General features: G+C 50.2%; 1 protein-coding gene across 3 annotated transcripts in view; it reads left to right on the top strand.

Moving 5' to 3' along the window:
- Positions 1-24,041, top strand: part of LOC118208186 (adenylate cyclase type 6-like) — a 55,584-nt gene that overhangs the window by 19,379 nt on the left and 12,164 nt on the right. For all 3 annotated transcript variants that reach the window (XM_035382600.1, XM_035382602.1, XM_035382603.1), the window contains exons 4-11: positions 17,163-17,312; positions 17,736-17,857; positions 19,349-19,460; positions 20,134-20,261; positions 20,559-20,717; positions 20,868-21,009; positions 21,775-21,903; positions 23,410-23,438. In XM_035382600.1, coding sequence (XP_035238491.1) covers positions 17,163-17,312; positions 17,736-17,857; positions 19,349-19,460; positions 20,134-20,261; positions 20,559-20,717; positions 20,868-21,009; positions 21,775-21,903; positions 23,410-23,438 — 971 coding nt within the window. The remainder of the gene's footprint in view (positions 1-17,162; positions 17,313-17,735; positions 17,858-19,348; positions 19,461-20,133; positions 20,262-20,558; positions 20,718-20,867; positions 21,010-21,774; positions 21,904-23,409; positions 23,439-24,041) is intronic.

Genomic DNA, 24,041 nt, shown 5'->3' with positions numbered 1-24,041 from the left:
CGTGTCTCTCCCTATCTCTCCCGTGTCTCTCCCGCGTCTCTCCCGCGTCTCTCCCGTGTCTCTCCCTATCTCTCCCGTGTCTCTCCCGCGTCTCTCCCGCGTCTCTCCCGCGTCTCTCCCGTGTCTCTCCCGTATCTCTCCCGTGTCTCTCCCGTCTCTCCCGTGTCTCTCCTCTATCTCTCCCGTGTCTCTCCCGTGTCTCTCCCGTGTCTCTCCCCTGTCTCTCCCGTGTCTCTCCCGTATCTCTCCCGTATCTCTCCCGTATCTCTCCCGTGTCTCTCCCGTGTCTCTCCTCTATCTCTCCCGTGTCTCTCCCGTGTCTCTCCCCTGTCTCTCCCGTGTCTCTCCCCTCTCTCTCCCGTGTCTCTCCCGTATCTCTCCCGTGTCTCTCCCGTGTCTCTCCCGTGTCTCTCCGTGTCTCTCCGTGTCTCTCCCTATCTCTCCCGTGTCTCTCCCGCGTCTCTCCCGTGTCTCTCCCGTGTCTCTCCCGTGTCTCTCCCGTGTCTCTCCCCTGTCTCTCCCGCGTCTCTCCCGTGTCTCTCCTCTATCTCTCCCCTGTCTCTCCCGTGTCTCTCCCGTATCTCTCCCGTGTCTCTCCCGTATCTCTCCCGTGTCTCTCCCGCGTCTCTCCCGTGTCTCTCCCCTGTCTCTCCCGTGTCTCTCCCGTCTCTCTCCCGTGTCTCTCCCGTGTCTCTCCCGTGTCTCTCCTGTATCTCTCCCGTATGCAGGCCCTTTTATCAGTCACAAGATGGACAAGCCTCCTCTTCCATTGGCTTGCCAAACCCGTTTACCTGTGAACTTTCCAGTTTGCCCTGAACTTTGTGTTTGTTGTAGTCCACGGCTGGCTCGCCGTGTAACCACAGACAATGCACAGGAGGACATTTGTGATACAGCACACCTGCATGCAGACGCATGCGCACACAATCATGCAACCGGGCTTTCAAAAGGTCATTGTTAGGCCACTGGAACTTCAGGTATGCTTGAAAGGTGTTGATAAAGTTATGGTTATTCCTCAAACCTTCAAAATGTACTTGATGTTGAGTCAAGCCTCTGTTGCTTTGGCACGCGATGTCCAGTCCTTCAGCAGGGGAAGCTCTGTGAGTAACCGCGCGTGGCTTACGTTGGTTGCGGGAATTGAGTCGTTCTTGCGCGTGTTTTCTTCCTGTTCCTGATGAGCCGTGGCGAGGGGCCGGCGGGGTGGGTCGCCCGCGCCGCGGCCCGTTCTGCCCGCCGCCCCCGATCGTCACACGCTTACCCGGGACTCTCGCTTTTTTTGTTGCCTTGTTTTTCTCCGGGCATTGAAAAAAAAAATGTTTAGCAGAAAATAAATGAAAAATACTTTGTGGCGAAGACAAAGGGGACAGAAAGAGTGGAAATGGCTTGTGTAAACAGGGGGCAGAAATATCAGCACACATGAAAAGCGGGTGGGCCGCCTCGGGGAGGGGAGGGGGGGCGCTGCACAGCCCCCTAACTGAGAGCAGGCTCACTCGCGACCTGTTTCGCTAACTTTCTTCCTCTTTTTTTTTTCCTTCCCTCTCTCTTTTTCTTTTCCTCTCTCCCGAAAGCCGCTTGTTTACACCGCGGCCCTTTTCCGTTTCGGCTCGGGCTCTGGCGCTTTGATCCTGGCGTGCGAATCGGGCGCTATCTCAGCCCGCAGCGAGGGCCCGATCCCGACGCAGCGAGGGCCCGATCCCGACGCTAGCGTGGGTTCAGCGAGCTCGTATTAGCTTAGCTTAGCGCTGTTTCCTTTACTCTTATTATCTGGGGTCACAATAACACTCCTGTATCTCCACGCCTCCCAGCTGAGTTTGCTGAAGGGACGGTAACGTGGCTCACCGTTGGGGAACACGGCCGGCTGCGCTTCAGTGAGAGCCCGCTGGAGCATTTTAACTGCTCTGCGAGGGCCGTGGTGCTGCAGAGCGGCCTGGGACTCCTGGGTTGAAGATTAGATTCCCAGGTTGCCACTTCACCCTCGAGCAAGATTCTTCACTCGGGTTGCTTCAGTAAAGCATCCCGGTCTGTGTATGGATTGTAAGCTAAACTGTGTAAGTCTCTCTCGAATAAAGTGTCTGATAAGTGCCCAAAATGTTAATGTAGTTTAAAGTGTCCTCCACACTTGCCTGAAATAGTTTGTGGATGGATGTGTGTGTGTGTGTGTGTGTGAGAGAGAGAGAGAGCGACAGACAGACTAACAGACAGCCTTTAAGCAACTGAAACAAAACCTGAGAGATGTGCAGCATTGACAAAACAAACCAAAAGAGAGAGAGGCTGTGGGTTTGTGTGGATATGGATAGGAGTGTGATCTAATCAAAACTGTCTCCATTAATGGATGTCATTGTCATTCAGTGTCATTCTGGTTCTACCGATCTAAAGATGACACATTCCGTCTGCCCTCAACTAAACCCGCTAAAACATTGGAGTGTCTTTCAATCCATCCACCAGAGAGCAGCTCAAGGTGTTTTGAGCTGGTTTCCAGTTTTCAAAGTTTTGACCATGGTCTGTAACAGTCTTCTGCGGTTTAAAAAAAAGCCTAGGTCTGCCCTTGAAAGTTGGTCTGATGTAGGCTAAAGGTCTCCCTTGGGTAGCGGTTAGCATACGGCACCAGTGAATAAACAGCAAAAACTATCGATCCAACTGTGTTCATTTGTTGATATGCCTTCAAGTCCAACTACAACAGTTTGCTGTTTGCTGTGCCAGAACACCACAAATACAAAATATTTTTGGCCCTAAATTATGCAGATTTATACTTGGAATTAACCCTTTAGTGTCCAGATATTTTAGACAGTTATAGCAAGAGCTGGAAGGGCCCTAGCTCATTTTTATTTGCGTTTCTGACAAAGGGAGAGAGGGGCTTGTTCTTCAATACACAATTCAAATGAACCTGATAATGGTAAAAGTAAGGGAAAGTACATTTTGGGCAACCAGAACATATTACATTACCCTGGGTACACCACTTTACCTGAGGTACCCTACATTAACCGGCGCAGACCACATTACCCAGGGTACACCACAATAACCAGAGCACACCACATTAGTGAGATGGGTGAGGGAGAGGATAGTTCTCGCCCTCTCATGCTTTATGGATTTGGCTCTTTGGGCCTAAGCTATGCAGTGAGCCTCAGTGCTGCTCACAGCAATGGAGGAGTATTCTTACTCTCAGCCTCAGGTGGGAGGGAAGGCCCTGATGTCATCACTGCTTATTACTGTGGAAGAATGAGTCTCTCTCTCTCTCACACCTGTCCTCCTTCACTCTGTTTCTCATGCTCTAGATTTCTCTCTTTTGTCTCTCTTCCCCTTCACTCTTTTTTAGAACTTGTTTAGAGCTTTTTCAGTGAAAAAGCGTTGAGTCAGTGTGACACTGACTCAGTGTAGACAGACAGGGGACTGAGCCTGCAGCCTTTACATCAGGAAGCGCGGCGACGTCATCCCACCACTAGCCGTGGACATGCATCGTTTCTGTCCTGCAGTGGTGTGTGTGTGTGTGTGAGAGAGAGAGCTCTGAGTGAGTGAGTGAGAGAGAGAGAGTAGGAGCTGTGTGCATTTCTGCACGCGCACACAGTGCACGTGTGTGTGTGTGTGTGTGTGTGTGTGTGTGCGTGAGTGTTTGTGTGTGTTTGTGTGTGTGTGGGGGGGGGCAGCTCTTTGGCAGCTGTGTCACAGTGGGGCTTATCTGCTGTTCGGCAGGCCCTGTTTTATGACTCTGCAAGTACACCCCCCCAGCCCCGCACCCACCCTCGCAGAGCCAGCAGTAGCTCTGCCTGTGTCGGGGCTCAGGACACTCACAGGGAGGCAGTGGAGACTCGGCCGCCATTAGGGAAGAGCACAGGAAATACTGCAACCGCTCTAATTATAAACCTGATCAACTTTACCAGTAAAGAGCTTCTCCTACAAGTGTGCTCAAAGTGCTTTCCTGTGGGAAATGCCTGCACGTGCACACATGCATGCACGCACACACACACATGCGCACACAAACACACACACACACACACCCCCACTTACAATACAGGCCATGTTCCAGGAATCGCAATCGCCAAGTTTAATAAAAGAAAGGTAAAATAAGAAGTATAAACAAATTAAAAAAGAACAATATTTCCAAACAGATTAAAGAGAATTAAGAGTGAACTTCACACAGGGATGCGTGTAGAAGGAACAACAGGAACCTAAAGTGCACACACATAAGGTCTCAGACTGTGTGAGTACTAGCGCACCTACTGATCTGAGATCAGTCTTGGGTGTGCACTGGCGCAGTAACACAGAGACGTGCCCAGGAACCAGCCCATCTAGGGCCTTTAAACAGCTCTGTAACAGTCTTCGTATGTTATCCTGAATGCGACTGATAGAGTCGGGGTTGGGAAATCAGAATAGTGGCGAAGGCTAGTCCCCCTCATTTAACGCTGACGTAGCGTTGACCTTTCACCTGTCCGCTGGGCCGCGCTCCTCGGGTATGTGTGGGTGCTGGTGCTTGTCCGCTGGGCCGGCTCCTCGGGTGTGCGCGGGTGCTGGTGCCTGTCTGCTGGGCCGGCTCCTCGGGTGTGCGCGGGTGCTGGTGCCTGTCTGCTGGGCCGGCTCCTCGGGTGTGCGCGGGTGCTGGTGCCTGTCTGCTGGGCCGGCTCCTCGGGTGTGTGCGGGTGCTGGTGCCTGTCTGCTGGGCCGGCTCCTCGGGTGTGCGCGGGTGCTGGTGCCTGTCTGCTGGGCCGGCTCCTCGGGTGTGTGTGGGTGCTGGTGCCTGTCCGCTGGGCCGCGCTCCTCGGGTGTGTGTGGGTGCTGGTGCCTGTCCGCTGGGCCGGCTCCTCGGGTGTGTGTGGGTGCTGGTGCCTGTCTGCTGGGCCGGCTCCTCGGGTGTGCGCGGGTGCTGGTGCCTGTCTGCTGGGCCGGCTCCTCGGGTGTGCGCGGGTGCTGGTGCCTGGCGGCTGGGCCGCGCTCCTCGGGTGTGTGCGGGTGCTGGTGCCTGTCTGCTGGGCCGGCTCCTCGGGTGTGTGTGGGTGCTGGTGCCTGTCTGCTGGGCCGGCTCCTCGGGTGTGTGTGGGTGCTGGTGCCTGTCCGCTGGGCCGGCTCCTCGGGTGTGTGCGGGTGCTGGTGCCTGTCCGCTGGGCCGGCTCCTCGGGTGTGCGTGGGTGCTGGTGCCTGTCTGCTGGGCCGGCTCCTCGGGTGTGTGTGGGTGCTGGTGCCTGTCTGCTGGGCCGGCTCCTCGGGTGTGCGCGGGTGCTGGTGCCTGGCGGCTGGGCCGCGCTCCTCGGGTGTGTGCGGGTGCTGGTGCCTGTCTGCTGGGCCGGCTCCTCGGGTGTGTGTGGGTGCTGGTGCCTGTCTGCTGGGCCGGCTCCTCGGGTGTGCGCGGGTGCTGGGCCGCACTGCAGGGGCTTCCTTTCGTCGGCTTTGTTCCTTCACGTCCGAGTTCAGCTTAACGCTTCACAACTGGGTCATACAAACGGGTGGGCTGCTTTGGACAGTGCTATTACCAGGAGCAGTATTCATATTCTATTTTCTCCCATGTTTATTGTTATCGTAAACACTTCCCTGCTGCCGCTGCTTTCTCTGAGCAGACTAAACTGTGGCATTAAGTCGTCTTCCAACTGGGCCGTTACATGAACTGCGCCCGTCATAATAGCGCGGTTGGGAAGCTTCTCCCGGGCTCTCCATCTTTTGGTCGTGACACAGAAACTACGGTTGCATCTGCAGTCTGTGATCGATGCTCAAATGAAGATTTATTCATGTATTTTTCTTGCTTTTATTCTGGGTTATGCTGGTGTTTCGGTGTTATAATTTTGCCTCGTTCCTGCGTAGACGCGTGTTGTGAATCGCTCCATCGGTTTGTAATTGAAATACTTGTTTTTGGGTGGTGGTGGGGGGGTGGAGAATCAATGTTTGTATTTTTTCCTCTCGCAATATTTTTACAGTGGAGGGATTGATTGATATTCCCGTTCTGTCCCCTGCTTCGGCTCAATCCAGTATCGATAGCTTGCCGCCGTGTCATTTTTCCATTCGGAAAGCGCCACAGACCCGCAAGCTTCTCTAGCATCGCCAGCCTAAAGAACGTCCCCCCCCCCCCCCCCGTGCGGATCAGACGCGCGCGCCACCCTAAAGGACGTCCCCCCCCCCCCCCGTGCGGATCTGACGCGCGCGCCAGCCTAAAGGACGTCCCCCCCGCCCCCCCCCCCCCCCCCCCCCCCCCGTGTGGATCAGACGCGCACGCCAGCCTAAAGGACGTTCCCCCCCCCCGTGCGGATCAGACGCGCACGCCAGCCTAAAGGACGTTCCCCCCCCCCGTGCGGATCAGACTCGCACGCCAGCTGCATTCGCTCCGTCATCGGCAGACGCGGCGCTCGACGGCTCGCCGGGCCCGCCGCCCGCTCGCTGATGGATGTACTCGTAGCCGGGCAGACTTCGTTTAACGGGCGCTCAGTCACTGGTGCGATCGCCCGCTGTTTGTCACGAATGACACAGGCATGGGCGGGAGGGGGGATGGGGGCGATTAAAGTAGAATGCTGCTGCTTTCCCTGCTCCCGGGCGTTCGGAAAACAGACCTGACACCGAGGCCAATGACCAAGCGCTGGGCGCACGTCTGCGGCCCTGCAAAACAGATCTGTCACGCACGTGGACACCTGCCTCTCCCTCTCTCTCGCTCTCGCTCTCTCTCTTCCTCTCTCTCACTCTGTCTCTGTCTCTTTCTCTCTGTCTCTGTCTCTCTCTCACTCTGTGTGTTTGTTAGTGATTACCGTCTTCTAAAAGTGATTATGATCAGATTTTGGTGTTGTCTCTCAGGTTGTGTGTGAGTTGTGTAAAGTCCGCTGCACGTCTCTCAGGTTGTGTGTGAGTTGTGTAAAGTCCGCTGCACGTCTCTCAGGTTGTGTGTGAGTTGTGTAAAGGCCGTTGCGCGTCTCTCAGGTTGTGTGTGAGTTGTGTAAAGGCCACTGTGTGTCTCTCAGGTTGTGTGTGAGTTGTGTAAAGGCCTCTCTGTGTCTCTCAGGTTGTGTGTGAGTTGTGTAAAGGCCACTGTGTGTCTCTCAGGTTGTGTGTGAGTTGTGTAAAGGCCACTGTGTGTCTCTCAGGTTGTGTGTGAGTTGTGTAAAGGCCACTCTGTGTCTCTCAGGTTGTGTGTGAGTTGTGTAAAGGCCGCTCTGTCTCTCTCAGGTTGTGTGTGAGTTGTGTAAAGGCCACTGTGCGTCTCTCAGGTTGTGTGTGAGTTGTGTAAAGGCCACTGTGTGTCTCTCAGGTTGTGTGTGAGTTGTGTAAAGGCCGCTCTGTGTCTCTCAGGTTGTGTGTGAGTTGTGTAAAGGCCGCTCTGTGTTTCTCAGGTTGTGTGTGAGTTGTGTAAAGGCGGCTGCCCTGGTCCCCAGGTGGCCGTGCCACGTCGCACCCTCGTTCCACACCGTGCTGCACTTGCCTGTTTGCCGTTTGAGCATTTCTCCCCCTCTGCTCAGCTCCCCGGATGAGGCTGTCTGCCAAAACAAATGAATAAATAATAAGAAAATAAATGATGAATTCCTGGCCATAAGGTCAGGTCAGGTGTGTAAACGCTCTCGGGAACAAAGGTCGTTCTATGATGGATTACACTCAGAGCTCAATGACTTACTCTACATACTGTAGAGAGACAACGGTTTCATACCTTTGCATTTCCTCTTCATCCCAGCATTGCTCAGTTTCATTCTGTTTGCACCACTTTGAGAGACTGTACTAACATTAACGCATTAACTTTCTGCAATGTTTCCTTCAATAAAGTATACGCCTCATAAGTGCTACGTAGCACCTTCCTAAGGACTGCGTAAGCATTCATAACTACTTGTGATAACTCGGAAGATGTGCTGTGCGAATTGTATAATAAATTCACTTATGTGGATGGCAATATGACAGACCTCTTTCCAGTCCCTGTGGTAGTTTGCCGTAAATCATTTATGGCATTTATGTAGCGCTTTAAGGTCTTACATAGTGCTAATCAAAGCATCTTCAATTATGTAGGGCCTCGCATTGAAAGCATAGCAGAAATAGGCTTTTTTTTTTTTTTTTTTTCTTTCGGATTTTTTTTTTTTTGAGCAGCGGAGGGGTGCATGTGTAGGACAGATGAGATAGCTGATCCAGCTGAACCGGGAAAACAGGTTGGAATGAAACTCGCTGTGTGGCAGCTCACGGTCCGCCAGACTCGCTCCCAGCACCCACGGCAGGAGCCAGGATGGAGTTCCTCCGCGGCCTTGCCTTTGACCCGAGGGGAAAAGAGATCCTGCAGCGAGACTCCCAGCAGCCTCTCTGCTGGCTCCACTTTCCCTATTGAGTTACGGCTGCTGCTGTCAGCTGCAGATGTGCCAGACCTGTCTTCGGTAGGGGGAGGAGCCTCGTTTTGGTATCTTTGGCCAGGGGAGGAGCTTTGGATCTTAGATTTCATTAGGTGAAGGGCTGTGTCTTCTCTTGGGGGAGGAGCTTCAGGTTTCGTACTTCATCAGAGGGAGGAGCCTCTGATTTACATCTTGAGTAAGAGGTGTGGCCTCAAGCTACTTTGGGATGGTTACAGAATCACTGGGGATGGTTACAGAATCATTAGGGATGCTTACAGAATTTATGTAAGAGATTTTTTCAACTTTCTTACCAGTACTTTATTATTAATCAGAGAGAATTAGAATGAGAAAACTACAGAGTCTTTGTATGTTTGGTGAAAAAATTATTTACAAGGTACATAGTAAGAGGTTCAGATGACAATGATTAAGCTACTTTTTGCCTAAGATATTTTTCCAATTTTGAGTGTCAGTTGTCCATGAAATGGCGAATGTCTTTGCTTAGATCAGATGCTGATAAGTGTGTTTTAAGCTGTTATCAGCTGATACCAATATGACTCCAGTGTTATTGTCCGTCCCTAAGAATCACTACCAGGAAGAAAGCTTATATTTCCAGAAATCTGAACATCCTGTGACTTCCACTGAAGTTAATAAATGTGAAAAATAGATTTTTAAAAGGCTTTAATGATCAAAAAGAGTAATGTAATGTCAGAAAACCAATTTGTAGTGGTTCAAGTTGGATTTGTATCCTGTTTGCGGCCTGTAGCTCACAAGCGGTAAGAGGAGATTTTAATTTTATGCACAGGAAAGAACAACTGCAACCATATCCATAAGCACAAGTCGTCCTGACAGGTGACAGTACTCTTGGCGGAGGAATAAACTCTACATTGTGCTCCGTGTTCCTGTGAAGTCAAGTCTCATGGCTGCTATTTCCCATGAGGGGAATTAAACGCTATTCATGGCCTTGACAGGCAAAGAATCCTTTTAAGTAGTCTGAAAGCCTCAAAATAGTCCCTGCAAAGCTGAAGAAGGTCCTTTGCTAACAAATGTCTTCTGTTCTGGAATTGTTATTGAATTAATATTGAAATGCTATTCAGCAGACATTGATGGTACAAGTGCAGCTGTAGCCTGCATTAAGAGTGATGGCCTTGTGTGGGAGCTGCCAGTAAGTGTGTGAGAGTGGCAAGGAGACAGTTGGGGGCAAGGTCTCGCCCTGGGACCACCCCCCTCCCTCGGATCAGCCAATGAGGGCACTCGCCCAGGGACCGCCCCCTCGCTCAGAGCAGCCAGTGAGGGCAGACCTGTCAATCAGGCACTGACAAGGTGCACATAGAGGCCAGATCTGCTATCTACACTGCACAAACAAGGAGCCTCCCATAACTCTGTGTGTGCGTGCGTGTGTGTGTGTGTGCGCACACGTATGACCGAATTCATGTATGCATGTGCCTGTGTCTGTTGGGTGGATGAGTGTGCACCTGTATGTGTGTGTGTGTGTGTATGTGTGTGTATGTGTGTGTGTGTGTGTGTGTGTGTGTGTTGTTATTGTTTGTATATTTTATGGGTGGGGGACCACATCAGAGTGGTGAGCATTGAACACGATCATGGGCCATAAAAACTTAAGCACCCAGGATGGGCTGACTCCTGTCCTTCTCAAATCAGGCCCAGATCATCACACCTCACTGACTGTGTTACTGAGAGCATCTTTCCCACTTGTAGGGAGCTGTTCATCATTCTTCCTCTCAATCACGTCCTCTGTGACCTCAACTGCCTCTACGGATTTCACTCTGCAACCATTCTGTTGCATAGTAAAGTGAATCAGTCTGATTGGTTGATTGCCTGAGTAGGCTTCTGATAAGACCCTGAGTGGCTCAGGCTGTTTGGAGAACGACCTGTCTCTGGAAACGAGAATGGGGCCTTAACCGGATGAGCCACTCAGCAGCCACACATACATCATCTTTAACGCTCTCATCACCATCTGTTGACTGTTGATACGCTCCACACTGCCTTGCTGTAGCCCTACTCAGTATTAGAATGAGTAGGTCCCCTCCCCCTGTTACATAGCGTAGCTGGGTACTCAGGTGTTCTATGTTGTAGCTGGTTATCAGCATTGCTTTGCTTTGGCAACACAATATAGCCTTTTGGGGGGGGGGGGCGTGGAGCGAAACACAATTTTTGTGTGTTTTCTTAATGCAATCACCAGTGTATTTACTGCTTGAGAAAGACAGGTTCTGTTTGCGCATAAACAGAGCTGATTGAATGTGAATGTGGGGGGAGTGGGAGTGGAGGACCCCAGTAGGAGAGTGTGGGGATGAGCGGCTGAGTGGTGTTCTGTGTGCAGGCTGGTGTGTAAAACACGTCGCGCCCAGAGGGCCGTGCTCATGGAGCTGCAAGTGGGGGTGGGGGTGGAGATATTGGCCGAGATTATAAAAAGAGCGTTAAAACCCCCCGTGATTTGGAATTTGGAGGAGTTTGGTTATAAGACGCTGGGGGAGGGGGGTGGAGTGGAAGAGGTTTTATAGCTGTTTGTTGTTTTTTTGTGTGTTTTTCATATGACAGATGTGTGGCTGGGTTCCCAAACCTCCACAGGCTCAGGGAGTTCACTTCAGTTGCTGTTCTGAATTTTATTTATTTTCTTATGCTGAGATTTTTCAACGGTCTCGTGGGTGGACCCAGAGAAGTTTAAGTTCTTCCCAAAAGCTCTAAAATGAACATGGAACTTGGCTCCGCTCTCACCGTGGCAACCCAAAACCCCTCCTGGATTAGGGCTGCCATGTGTGAGTCCTGTGATTTGGGAGTGAGGGGCGGGGACAGTTGTCTCAGGTGCTGGGAGTCCCGAACCTGCGATTTAGCGCCTCAGTTTGTAACCAGAGGGGGTTGCTGGTTTGATTCCCAGGCAGGTCAGAGCTGTAGGACTGTTGAGCAAAACCAAAACAGCTGCACTGAGACATCCTACGCACACACACACACAACATCTGCCAAGAAAAATAAAATAATTACAATGCCCTTGACAATAACAATAATACCATCCAATGGGAACCAATACCAGTCACTTGCATGATGCACGCTTTGGATTTACTCCAAGAGTGAGAATTTAAGAAGTGTTTTTTTTAGTACTTGCTGATTGCATTACACAATGTAGACGCACAGAATTGAAACGGTGTATCAGTCTGTGTTTGGTGGAGGTGGGGGGTGGGGTGCTGGGGTCATGATGGGGGTTTGGATCTGAACCCCGCCGCTCATTGTCAGGAGAGTTGCTCTGCTGCTGCTCTCAAAGGCGCCCCTCCCCCCGGCGGGGTGACCCAAACAATCTCGAGCGCCAAACGAAGCTCAAAACTTTGAGTCGTGAGACTCGTGACCCGGGCGGCCCAGCGTCGGCACAGCGGCGGCCCTCTCGGCGCGCGGGTGAGATTGCAGCGGGCCGCGGGTATGGCTTTGACGCAGGTCTTGGAAATGGACTCGCGGTATGTGAGCAGAAGTGAAGCGGGCTGCTGAGCTGGAATCCCATTACAGTGACAGCTCACATGCAGCAGTTATTCTACGTAATGGCGGAACGATCTGGAAATCCTCTCTGTATTAAACGGCAGTGAACCTGCACAGGTGTGGAAAGCGTCTGTAGCACAGGGGGAAGTAGCTGTGCGGTGCTCCAGTTAGCAGGAAGCCTCAGAAAGGGGGCGGAGCCTCCGTCAGAGGCACAGGGCTGCTGTGGGCGGGGCCAGCGGGGGGCGAGTCGGGACAAGGGTTTTGAGAATGAACAGAGCCCCGCTTGAAAGGGCTTCCTGCGGCCCGGTTTGAGCAGGGACAGCGGCGACCCCGTCCCATGAGCCCTCGCTCCCGCCGGGAACAGAGCCGCTGTCCCGAGAGCAGCGCGTTCGCTTACAGCTGGTATCCCTGTCAGCCCCCCCCCCCCCCCCCCTCCCCCCCCCCGCACGCATAACCAAACGCAGCTGTCTCCAGCACAGGAAGGCCCACACTGCCGGCCTTTAGGGTGACTTCACCCGTTTAGCGGACAGCTGTCGCTGCGTCAGGCGCGGTGGCCCGGCCCGCGGCTGCTCCGCCGGTCCCTCGTGGATCGCCGCGTGAGCTGCTCCCCACCGGGGCGGAGCCGCCTCCCCGCTCCGCCCACTGTGGGGCCGCTCAACCCCGGAGTTCTCCAGGCCTGCGAACCAGGGAACATACCACGCCCTAATCTCCCACTGTGTGTGTGTGTGTTTCTGTGTGTGTGTGTGTCTGTGCGTGTGTGTGTGTGTCTGTGTCTGTGTGTGTGTGTGTCTGTGTGTCTGTGTGTGTGTGTGTGTGTGTGTCTGTGTGTCTGTGTGTCTGTGTGTGTGTGTGTGTCTGTGTGTGTGTGTGTCTGTGTGTGTGTGTGTGTGTGTGTGTGTGTGTCTGTGTGTGTGGGTGTGTGTGTGTGTGTGTGTGTCTGTGTCTGTGTGTGTGTGTGTGTGTGTGTGTGTGTCTGTGTCTGTGTGTGTGTGTGTGTGTGGGTGTGTGTTTGTGTGTGTGTGTGTGTGTGTGTCTGTGTGTGTGGGTGTGTGTTTGTGTGTGTGTGTGTGTGTGTGTGTTTGTCTGTGTGTGTGTGTCTGTGTGTGTGTGTGTGTGTGTGTGTGTCTGTGTGTGTCTGTGTGTGTGTGTGTGTGTGTGTTTGTCTGTGTGTGTGTGTGTGTCTGTGTGTGTGTGTGTGTGTGTTTGGTTTGTGTGTATGCATTTGTGTGAGTGTGTGTGTGTGTATATTTTGAAGTGTGCATGTTTGTGGGTGTGTGTTTATGTAAGTGAGTGTGCACCTTGGACATGTGTATTTATGTGTCTGGACTGCATCATCCCAATCTGGTTTTGTATGAGCCCTCTCTCCAGGACAGGCTGCCTCACCCATCCTGGGTGTTGGGGTGACCCTGTGGGAGGGACCTGCAGTGCTGACAGGACGATGTGCAGTTTCACTGCACCCTCCGCACAGGGAGGAATTGGTTGTTCATTTTTATGTAATGATTTACTTTAATCATTACTTTTTTCCTCTCTGTAGATGAAGCTTTATTAGTAATAACTGGCCTTGTGCTGGGGGTATTCTTTTGGCTGTGCCGTTTTTTGGGGCGATGGGCAGTCACTTCATGGCTAGCATCAGTGTTGCGCACATCACCATCTGAGCCTGCTTTTCATAGGAAAAGTAGCTTCAGTGCTGCGGATCGCACTGTTGCCTGTGTGGAGTTTGCATGTTCTCTCCATGCATGAGTTTCCTCTGGGGTACTCCAGTTTAGATTAATTGGAGACTGTAAATTGCCCTTAGGTGTGAGCAATTGGTGTGTGGGCCCTGCAATGGATTGCTGACCTGTCCTGGGTGTATACCTGCCTTTTTTCCAATGCATGTTGGGATAGACTCCAGCACCCCCCTGACCAGGAATTAGTGGGTTAGACAGTGGATGGATGTAACTTCTGATTGTTATTGTTTAAACACTTAAAGGGTTAAAACTAATCAGTTTAAACATTTAGTACTTTGATGCTTTTTTAATATCCTTACTCAAGAGTATTATACACTTGTAATAATATGCCTGGATTCAAACTGGCAACCTCCCGTCCCTGGTCACCATGCCTCACTGCTGAGTGTCTCCTTCCCAGCTGCTCTCTTTATTCTGTATGTGTAATACAGGTAGAGTTGCCATAGAAACCAACATTTAGGTTCATTTTGGTCAGAAGAATAGAAGTTCCCACCACACGTTCTGAACATTCTCTCAAAATCTCAAAATCCCTGTCCTCTCTCCCCTCCCTTCCTCCCTCCCTCCCATGTCTTTCTACATCCCCCCCTCCCCCACAGCTCTGTTTAAGCTCACCTTGGTGTGGGTGGTGGGGGTGGGTGGTGGCTGGTGCGGTGGGGGGGTGGTGTGACTCCTGACTTTGTCCTGAAGGACAGGGGGTTTAGGAGCGGCGGCTCCTCAGCCTGCTGGGCCCGAGCGCAGCGCGGCTCCGCTCCGGACAGAGCCCTGGCTGCCGTCCACCGTCTGGAATCCATCTTCCTAACCGCATTACCGCCGTCCCAGAGGCCCTTTGTGCTCTGCGCTGGCGGAGACGCGCCGCCCCTTTCCTCCGCCAGCAGCCTCACGCAGCCGCTTCAGAGCGGGCTTTCTCCAGAGCGCCTTGTTTTAGTAGTTTTTACTGCACATGCCGTTACAACCGCAATGTGACATTTAGCCATTGTGTTCTGTTTGCTAAGCTAGCTGTCCCCGCCCCCCTGCCCCCCCACAAATCGCCCCCTGGACCCCCCCTGCCCCCCCAAATCGCCCCCCTGAACTCACAGCCTGTACACATTTCTAAGGCCTTGCCCAATCGAGGACAGAGTGAGTCCATGCGGTTCGTGGCCGGGAGTGCACCCCTCACAGTCCCCGGGAGAGGGAAGGCGCAGGTGACTAGGTTACGGCTCCGTTATTGTTAAAATGTGGGAACCTGAAATAACGAAATGTGATTGTGATTTTTTTCTCCTCCCGGTTAAAACCTCGGTGTAAAGTGTCTGCTCATTCCTTTGTGTGGCAGCGGTGACAGGCATTCCCCTTTGTGCGCCCGACGGTAATTACTGGCTAATGTCATTTATTTGGCTGTGTAGCCAGTGTTGGTTTAGTTGCTAATGGCTTCTGTGTTCATACAATGATTCCTTAATTTGCTGTGGGCCTCAAAGGCAGCCAGGCAGGTTGCCGTGTCTGGTTACCAGGATGTGTAAATAGGGCAGGTTTAATTTTTCTCCCTTTTGTTTCGGGACAATAGAGCTTTAGCGTCCGATGCGGGTCTGCAGAAAGACCTGCTGTTGTGTAAACACGGGGCCTGTTCCTGTGTATAGTGCAAACGGCCGTGGCACCGCCCCGCGTCGATGAGGTCAGCGCCGTTCTCTCTCTCTGTGTCCCCCACGGCCTCCTGGGTAAACAGGCCCCGCGACCATCATTCCGATTCCACTGCGGCAGCTTTCTTTTTCTTTTTTTCTTTTTTTTTTTGCTGCCTCTTATCTGTTCTCTTTCCCTTCTGTAACATCCATCGTTCATCTGCCTCTTATTTTGCTTTCCTTTATTTTTCCTTCTTTCGCTTTTGGTGTCACATGTGAAATCCCCCAGCCCCCCCCTCTCCTTAGCGCCACCCTATCCAAAGACCTGTCTAATGGCTTCCAAATGACATGCTGTGAGCACACACACACATAGAGGTTTGGTTACATACCAGCTCACAAACTGGCTTTGATGTTTGTGTTAGAGGAGAATTTAACCCGGTCCTTTAAATCAAAAGCAGATCTTCACTTCAGATCTAAAAATGTGTCAGACCCACACATTTTTAAAACACTCCAATCAGGTGCAGTGAGAATGTTATTAAAAACTATCAGATCCCTGCATTCCACATACCATATTCCTAAAAGGGCCTGAGATTTAGGGCGAGGAACCAGGAATCTGAATGTGAGACTGTATTTATCTGTACTTTGTTATTTTAAAATTTTAGTATATTTAAAATCATTAAATTAATTAAATGCAATAAAGTATATTTATTTAGACTTAATTATTTGAAATTAATTTAGTCAAGCCAACCATGAGTACTCTGTTTGTAAGTGTTCACGTGATGAAAATTCCAAAAAGGAGACCATGGACTATATTTTATAGAACAAAATCAGAAGTCCTGGTCTCTCTTCAGCCATCACTAAGTGTTCACAGTGTCATTTCTGTAAAGGAGTCTCCTCTATTTCTGTGAGTGTATGTTTCATGTGTGACCAGCAGGGGTCAGGTTTTTGCCTTGGCTTTATCAGAACGGTCTGGTTTTCACTGTTCTGGGTGAAAATCGGTCCTTTTCTTTTCTGCTTTCGTCGAAGACACCATCATGACTTCTAGCTCTCATCTCCCATTGGCCCCCCTTCCCTGAGAGGAAGTGCTGTCTCCAGAGGAAACGCTGTATTTGGGGGTTAAAGGTCAGGCTGTTTTCCCATGCTGTGGTGGGGTCAGAGCAGGAGAGCAGCAGAGCAGCGCTTTCCTAAATAGCGGATAAGGGAAAGGATCTGCTCGGAGGCTAGAGTGAGAACATTCCCTCACTTGCGTTGGCCCTCTGCCCGACTGCCCAACTGCCTGTGTGTGGATGACTGTGTATTTGGGTATGATTGTTTGCTTGTGTGTGTGTCTGTAAATGTGTGTGCGTGTGTGTTTGTCTGTAAATGTGCATGTGTGTGTGTGTGTGTGTGTCTGTAAATGTGTGTGTGTGTGTGTGTGTGTGTGTGTGTGTGCGTGCGTGTGTGTGTCTGTAAATGTGCCTGTGTGTGTGTGTGTCTGTAAATGTGTGTGTGTGTGTGTGCGTGTGTGTGTCTGTAAGTGTGTGTGTGTGTGTGTTTCTGTAAGTGTGTGTGTGTCTGTAAATGTGTGTGTGTGTGTGTGTGTGTGTGTCTGTAAGTGTGTGTGTATGTATATGTGTCTGTAAATGTGTGTGTGTGTGTGTGTGTCTGTAAGTGTGTGTGTCTGTAAATGTGTCTGTAAATATGTGTGTGCGTGCGTGCGTATGCGTGTGCGTGTTGGCTCTCTCTGTGCTTCAAGCTGAATGTACATGTAATGAAATGTAACAGAGGTTTCCTGCTCAGGTTAGTTTTGTGTTGCATTTTACAGTAAAACAGAGATCAGGACCTTATGTTCAAACTCCTTCAGAATGATTTGCCAGATACATTTCCTGTTATTGAGACCTCCCTTCATTTAAATGACTCTTGTTGTTCTAAGACACCTTTTAAAATGAGGTCAGCTGTGTTTGTGTGTGCGTGTGAGTGAGAGACTCTCTCTCTCTCATGTATATGGATGAAGTGGTCCATTCTTCCTGCAGTAGGTTTTTTTTCTCAGTGTGGGGTCACACTTGTTAAACTATCTGCGCTGTATGTGCAGACATGTCTAATGCCCCCCCTCCCCCCCCCCCCCCAAGCTGAGCGCCAATGTGCTGATCTTCCTGTGCACCAACATCATCGGGATCTGCACACACTACCCAGCGGAGGTGTCCCAGAGACAGGCCTTCCAGGAGACGCGCGGCTACATCCAGGCCCGGCTGCACCTGCAGAGGGAGAACCAGCAGCAGGTACCCAGGGAGGGAGGGGAGGGTGGCTGAGGAGGAGAGTCACTCCTGTTTTTGTTTTTTTTTTTTTTTTTTTTTTTAAAATTTTTTTCATTCACATTTTTTTTACTGGTAGCATTAACATGCTTGTTACTACTCTTTTTTGTAACCTGTTATTTAAAAAAAACCAAAATATTGTATGTGAAAAGAGACTTTTATTTAGTCAATTTAGTAACCTCTTACTATTTTAGCTGTTATTTATAATTATTTATCATTATTTGGTAAATAATAGCAAAGTTTGGTGTGGTAAAATGTGAATCTGAGAATGAGAGCACCCACACACACACGCAGACACACACACATTTGTGTTGGGGGGTGCAGGGCTTGGTAGTAACACACTCCCACGCAGCTACGTGACTTTCTCTCTCTCTCTCTCATGCTCTTCAGGAACGCTTGCTGCTGTCCGTGTTGCCAAGGCACGTTGCCATGGAGATGAAGGCAGACATCAATGCAAAGAAAGAAGACATGATGTTTCACAAGATCTACATCCAGAAGCATGATAACGTCAGGTAGAAGGTTACCTGGAGAGGGGGTGGAGGTGTGGGAGTTACAATGCTCACAGAACATAGTCTACGTATGGAGATAGTAGAATGCCAGTGTTTACACACTTAGGATTTGTGGCACAGGTGCTAGAGAGAAAATGTAATAGTATAAAGACATGCTCCCGCACATTGTCTCTTGCCAAATCTCAAATTTTATTGGTGCTGACATTTTGAGGAAGAGTCCGTTACACTCTAAACTAAAGGCTTCAGCCTGGAAAGCCTCTTAGCACAGTTCCACAGCTGGCTGATCTCTGCAAAATGAAACATGGCACAATAGAACTGTTTTTGTTTAAAAATCCTTTCATGTGAAACTCTCAGAATTTGTGTTTTTTTAAAACCCTTTTCTGGAGTTTCTACTTCGTGGCGAATGTCAGAATCGCTTCCTGTGATTGGTCTGTAGCTCTGAGATGGGCGAGACGGGAAGCTTCGCCAGCCAAACAAACCAACATCAGAATTTCAAAAACGATTCGTTTTTACAGAGACACCCAAGTGAATTCTGTGAATTTGCACCAGAGAGTTACACCCACCCCCCACCCCCTTAGCCCCCCCCCTCCCTGTGTCTCTCCCTTGGTCCCCCCTCCCCTTTCTCAGACTAGGGCATACTCGGACTGTGCTCTGGGGAGAGGGAGCTTGCCTGAGAAGGCGCTAATTAGCATCTGAGAGGGAATACTTAATTAGCAGCCGCTCGCGTTACCCCACGAGGAGCCGGCCCGCGCGCCTTATTCAATTACAGCATCGAGCGCCAGGCCGCCGGCCTCAGAGGTCCCGTCGCCCCGCGATACCGTCGCCCCGCGATACGGCCTCTCTCCGGAAGCTGGAAAAACATGATAGGGCTGGTTTAAGCAGCGCTGGTGGGAAAGGGTCGCTGGAGAGCCAGGACCGAGGCCTGGGCACTTTGCAGGATCGCCCCTAGCGATTAGCTTTCCGCGCAAATTAGAACGAAAAATTGCCTGGTGCTCTTACGGTTTTCTCTCTGGCGCCGGTTTTTAAAATTTGGTCAGTGATTGTGTATGTCTTCATGTCAGTGTCAAATGCTGCCCCTGGCAACCGTCTTTCTGGATGATTCCACAAGACTCATTTAGATCAAACCAGCCACCTGAAGCCAGTGGAAAGCAGTGTCTTCTGTATGAAGTGCCTGCAGACCACGGTCTGAATTCTCAGCTACAGGGGAAGAAGTCTTTTACCACCAAAACTGTGATGTTTGTGGTTCATTATGTAGTCTTGCATTAATTATAGACTGTGTATTTCTGTTATGTATTAATTTGTTTAAGTATCTCAGTTCTTAATTCTATTTTCACAACCAGGTTTCTCTAGAATAGAAGTGGGTGCAGAGTAAGCACTGACCTCTCTTTCTGTATTATTAAATTATGAACGTCCGTGCATTTGTGTATTAAACTCTCTCTCTCTCTCTCTCTCTCTCCCTCCCTCCCTCCCTCCCTCCCCATCTCCATCCTGCAGCATCCTGTTTGCAGACATCGAAGGTTTCACTAGTTTGGCATCGCAGTGTACAGCACAGGAGTTGGTCATGACTCTCAATGAGCTTTTTGCTCGCTTTGACAAACTGGCCTCGGTAAGACTGCAAAACATTTGATCTCTGCATGACCGCAAGACACTGACCTCTGCAAGACCGCAAAACACTGACCTCAGTAAGACCACAAGACACTGACCTTTGCAAGACCGCAAAACCCTGACCTCTGCAAGATCGCAAAACACTGACCTCAGTAAGACTGCAAAACACTGACCTCAGTAAGACCACAAGACACTGACCTTTGCAAGACCGCAAAACCCTGACCTCTGCAAGACCGCAAAACACTGACCTCTGCAAGACCGCAAAACACTGACCTCAGTAAGACTGCAAAACACTGACCTCAGTAAGACCGCAAAACACTGACCTCAGTAAGACTGCAAAACACTGACCTCAGTAAGACCGCAAAACACTGACCTCAGTAAGACTGCAAAACACTGACCTCAGTAAGACTGCAAAATGCTGACGTGGATAAGCCTACAGTAACGTGTTAAAATTGTATTAAACTAAGTCAGTCTCTCTCTATCTCTCAAAAATAAATATGTCATTAAAAATATGTAAATAAAAACTTTAGCTTCCCTCATTTTTAACAGCAGCTGTCCTTTTTATATAAACAAGTGTCGTTTGCACTGAAGCCTAGGCCTCCTCGGTGTGTCATTTTCTGTGGATAGCAGTGGCGCTGCGCTATGCTAAATATGACCATCCTGTTTCACCCCAGGAGAACCACTGCCTCCGCATTAAGATTCTGGGCGACTGCTACTACTGTGTGTCTGGACTTCCTGAACCCAGGGCTGACCACGCCCACTGCTGTGTGGAGATGGGCGTGGACATGATTGAGGCCATCTCGTGAGTCTCCCTCCATCCATCTCTCCCTCCTTCCCTCCCACACTCCATCTCTTTTAATTTTTATCTCCATTTATCGTGCTTTCTTTTATTTTCCCATTTCTCAAATTTTCCTTCACTCTATCTCCCCTTCCCACCTTCCTCTTCTCACTGACTCTCTCCTTCCATTTTTCCACACCCAAAGGAGATGTATTATCTGATGGAGGCAGCAGGCAATGCAGTGGGTGATGTAATGCCTGTGTGTGTACCTCTGTGCGTGGCTGTGTGTGTGTTTGTGTGCATGTGTGTGTGTTTCTGAAGGCTGGTGCGAGAGGTCACTGGGGTCAACGTGAACATGCGTGTAGGGATCCACAGTGGGCGTGTCCACTGCGGGGTCCTGGGTCTGCGGAAGTGGCAGTTTGACGTGTGGTCCAATGATGTCACGCTGGCCAATCAAATGGAGGCAGGGGGCAAGGCAGGGTGAGACACACTCATGCACCCACACACACACACACACACATACACACTCACTCACACACACACACATGCACACACACACATTCCTCATAAGTAACTCCCCACACCCTGGCAGTCTCAAGCACGCCATATCCTTGTTGACCCCTTGTCCAGGCGTATCCACATCACCAAGGCGACGCTGCAGTACCTGAACGGTGACTACGAGGTGGAGCCCGGGTTCGGGGGGGACAGGAACGCCTACCTGAAAGAGAACAGCATTGAGACCTTCCTGGTGCTGGGCTGCAGTCAGAAACGGGTTTGTGCTCTTGCCTCTATTCCTTTTGTTCTAAAAAATGTTCCTATGAAAAAACAATATGACATTCATGACACATTTTCAGACCTTTGTTTCTGTGCATATCCCAGGAGTATGAGATGATGAATGCTGGCTGTTTGTAAATTTTTTGCGCAATCCTGTTCATGTGATTTTCATAAGGAAATAGCCATGAAAAAATATCGATAAGAAAACAATTATGAATGCCAAAATGTTCTTGGACGCATTCTTACACACAGTTTATGATCAAATGTTTAGTGAATGAGCCCCATTGGGTCTGCTGTTAGCGCCTACTGTTAGTGTTAGTGTATACTTTTAGTGTCCACTGTTTCTACTGTTAGTGTCTACTCCTTCTTTTGTTAATGACTACTGTTTGTACTGCTAGTGTCTAGTGTTTCTACTATTAGTGTCTACTGTAAGTTACTCAAAGGTGATCTTCAGACCGAGGCATTGACTACAAAACCTGTGCGTGTGTGCGTGCGTGTGTGTGTGCATGTGTGCGTGTGTGCGTGCATGTGTGTGCGTGTATGTGTGTGCGTGCGTGCATGTGTGTGCATGCATGTGTGTGCGTGTATGTGTGTGTGCGTGCGTGCATGTGTGTGCGTGCATGTGTGCATGTGTGTGCGTGTACATGTGTGTGTGTGTGCATGTGTGTGCGTGTACATGTGTGTGTGTGTGCATGTGTGTGCGTGTGTGTGCATGTGTGTGCGTGTCCATGTGTGTGTGTGTACATGTGTGTGTGTTGTGCAGAAAGAGGAGAAGGCGATGATGGCAAAGATGCAGCGGGCGCGGGCCAACTCCACAGAGGGTCTGATGCCTCGCTGGGTTCCTGACCGGAGCTTCTCCAGGACCAAGGACTCCAAAGTGTTCCGACAGATGGTGAGCCTCTCCCACCCCCTGCACCCCACCGCCAGCCTTTCCCCTTCTCTCACAAACCGGGTGTGCCAAACTCATTCAGGTTCATGTAGGTTAAAATCTGCTTTGCTGCCCTAGAGATCCATGCCACGGTTCATATCCTCCCTGTACTAAACAGGGATTCTGTCTCTTCAGTGCCTCACAGCCACTCTAACTAATCACGGTCACTTTGCTCTGCTTCTTCTCCTTCGTCCTGTCTGACTGGGACTTAAAATGTATCTGCTCTATAACCCTAGTAAGCCATTGCACAGCCTGTTCTGATGGTGTCTCAAGTGTAACATCGCCACCTGCTGCATGCAGCGCACACTGCATCCCTATCCATGCTGCCCTTCATTTGCAAGTCCACCTCCTCGGGGAGGGCCAGCAGTCAGATGGCTCTGATTGGCTGGAGGCTCTCCTCATGATAATGCACTGAGCTGTATAACAAACCAGCACAGATGAAGGTGTGGTGTGAGAAACGCTGCTGTTTTAGCTGTATGAGCATTGTCAGAGATGCGCACACCCCAATTAATCACAGCTTACTGGAACTTTGTACCTGTGCCTTCACATCACATGGAGGTGTGATGGATTGCTGTGGTTAGTATGGGAAAGCGCTCTGAATCTGCCTTTACTGGTGCACATAGAATGAGGACGAGGGCAGACAGCAGTGCAGGGAGTGGCTTCACATGTATTGTGACATCATCATTAGCAGCACAGTAAGGGCAGTTTGCAGTGCTGGCAGTGACATTGTGTCTATTGTGACATCATCTTTAGTGGCACAATGAGGACAGAGAGCTGTACTGGAAAGGGATCACGTAATCAGCACGGTTATGTCATAACCATGAGGAGACGCATGCAGTTTGTCTGTTCCTCAAAGCCCTGTACATTCTTTCATGCAATACCACCAATCAGTGCTTTTCAGGTTTGAAATTCACGTTGACCACGGTTCCCAAACTGGTCATTTTGTCATGGCGATGTGTTGCGTCTGGGGATTATTATTTTACTCTAAACCGGATCAGCCAAAGGTCCTCTCACCACTGTACTGCATGTTTATATAATTTGTAAAAAAGATTGATTAGATTAATAGCTTGATTAGCTTGATAGCTCAATTCCTTTTCTTGCTCCCTCTGTCTTTCCTGTCTTGCTCTGTCTTTCCTCTCTTGCTCTCGCTCTCTCTCTCTCTATAGATATATATATATATATATATATGTGTGTGTGTGTGTATTAAGCATATCTCTTAGGGCCTGTACTCTACCCTAAGGCACTGTACTTAAATCCTCAGTCTGGCTCTGTGGGATTTACTGCTCTGCTTTGTGTGTGTCTGTGTCTGCCCCTAAGTGTGCGATTCTGTGTGCACACATTTGTGAGTGTGTTTAAGGATATTTATGTGTGTGTGTTTGTGCATGTGCGCATGTGTGCGTGTGTGTGTGCTTTCATGTGCGTGTATGTGTGTGTGTATCCTCTTGCTGATCTCTCCGCTTCTTTTCCCAGGGCATTGATGAGACCTCCAGTAAAGATAAGTGAGTATCTGCAGCAGCTGGGCTGCATTCAGCTCCCTGCTCTCTGCTGTATGGGGCCCCTCAGTAAAGCACAGCAGCCCAGGGAGGGAGGCTGTGCCTGGACTGTGTGAGCAGGGTTTAGGGGTATGTTAGGGTCAGGGTTATGGTAGGGTTAGGGTTATGGTAGAGTTAGGGTTATGTTGGGGTTTAGGGGTATGTTAGGGTCAGGGTTATGGTAGAGTTAGGGTTATGTTGGGGTTTAGGGGTATGTTAGGGTCAGGGTTATGTTAGGGTCAGGGTTATGTTGGGGTTTAGGGGTATGTTAGGGTTCGGGGTTATGGTAGGGTTAGGGTTATGTTGGGGTTTAGGGGTATGTTAGGGTCAGGGTTATGTTAGGGTCAGGGTTATGTTGGGGTTTAGGGGTATGTTAGGGTTCGGGGTTATGGTAGGGTTAGGGTTATGTTGGGGTTTAGGGGTATGTTAGGGTCAGGGTTATGGTAGAGTTAGGGTTATGTTGGGGTTTAGGGTATGTTGGGGTTTAGGGGTATGTTAGGGTCAGGGTTATGGTAGAGTTAGGGTTATGTTGGGGTTTAGGGGTATGTTGGGGTTTAGGGGTATGTTAGG

The sequence above is a fragment of the Anguilla anguilla genome, chromosome 11, assembly GCF_013347855.1.
Source record: "Anguilla anguilla isolate fAngAng1 chromosome 11, fAngAng1.pri, whole genome shotgun sequence".
NCBI lineage: Eukaryota > Metazoa > Chordata > Actinopteri > Anguilliformes > Anguillidae > Anguilla > Anguilla anguilla.
This window is presented reverse-complemented; position numbering and strand designations above follow the sequence as displayed.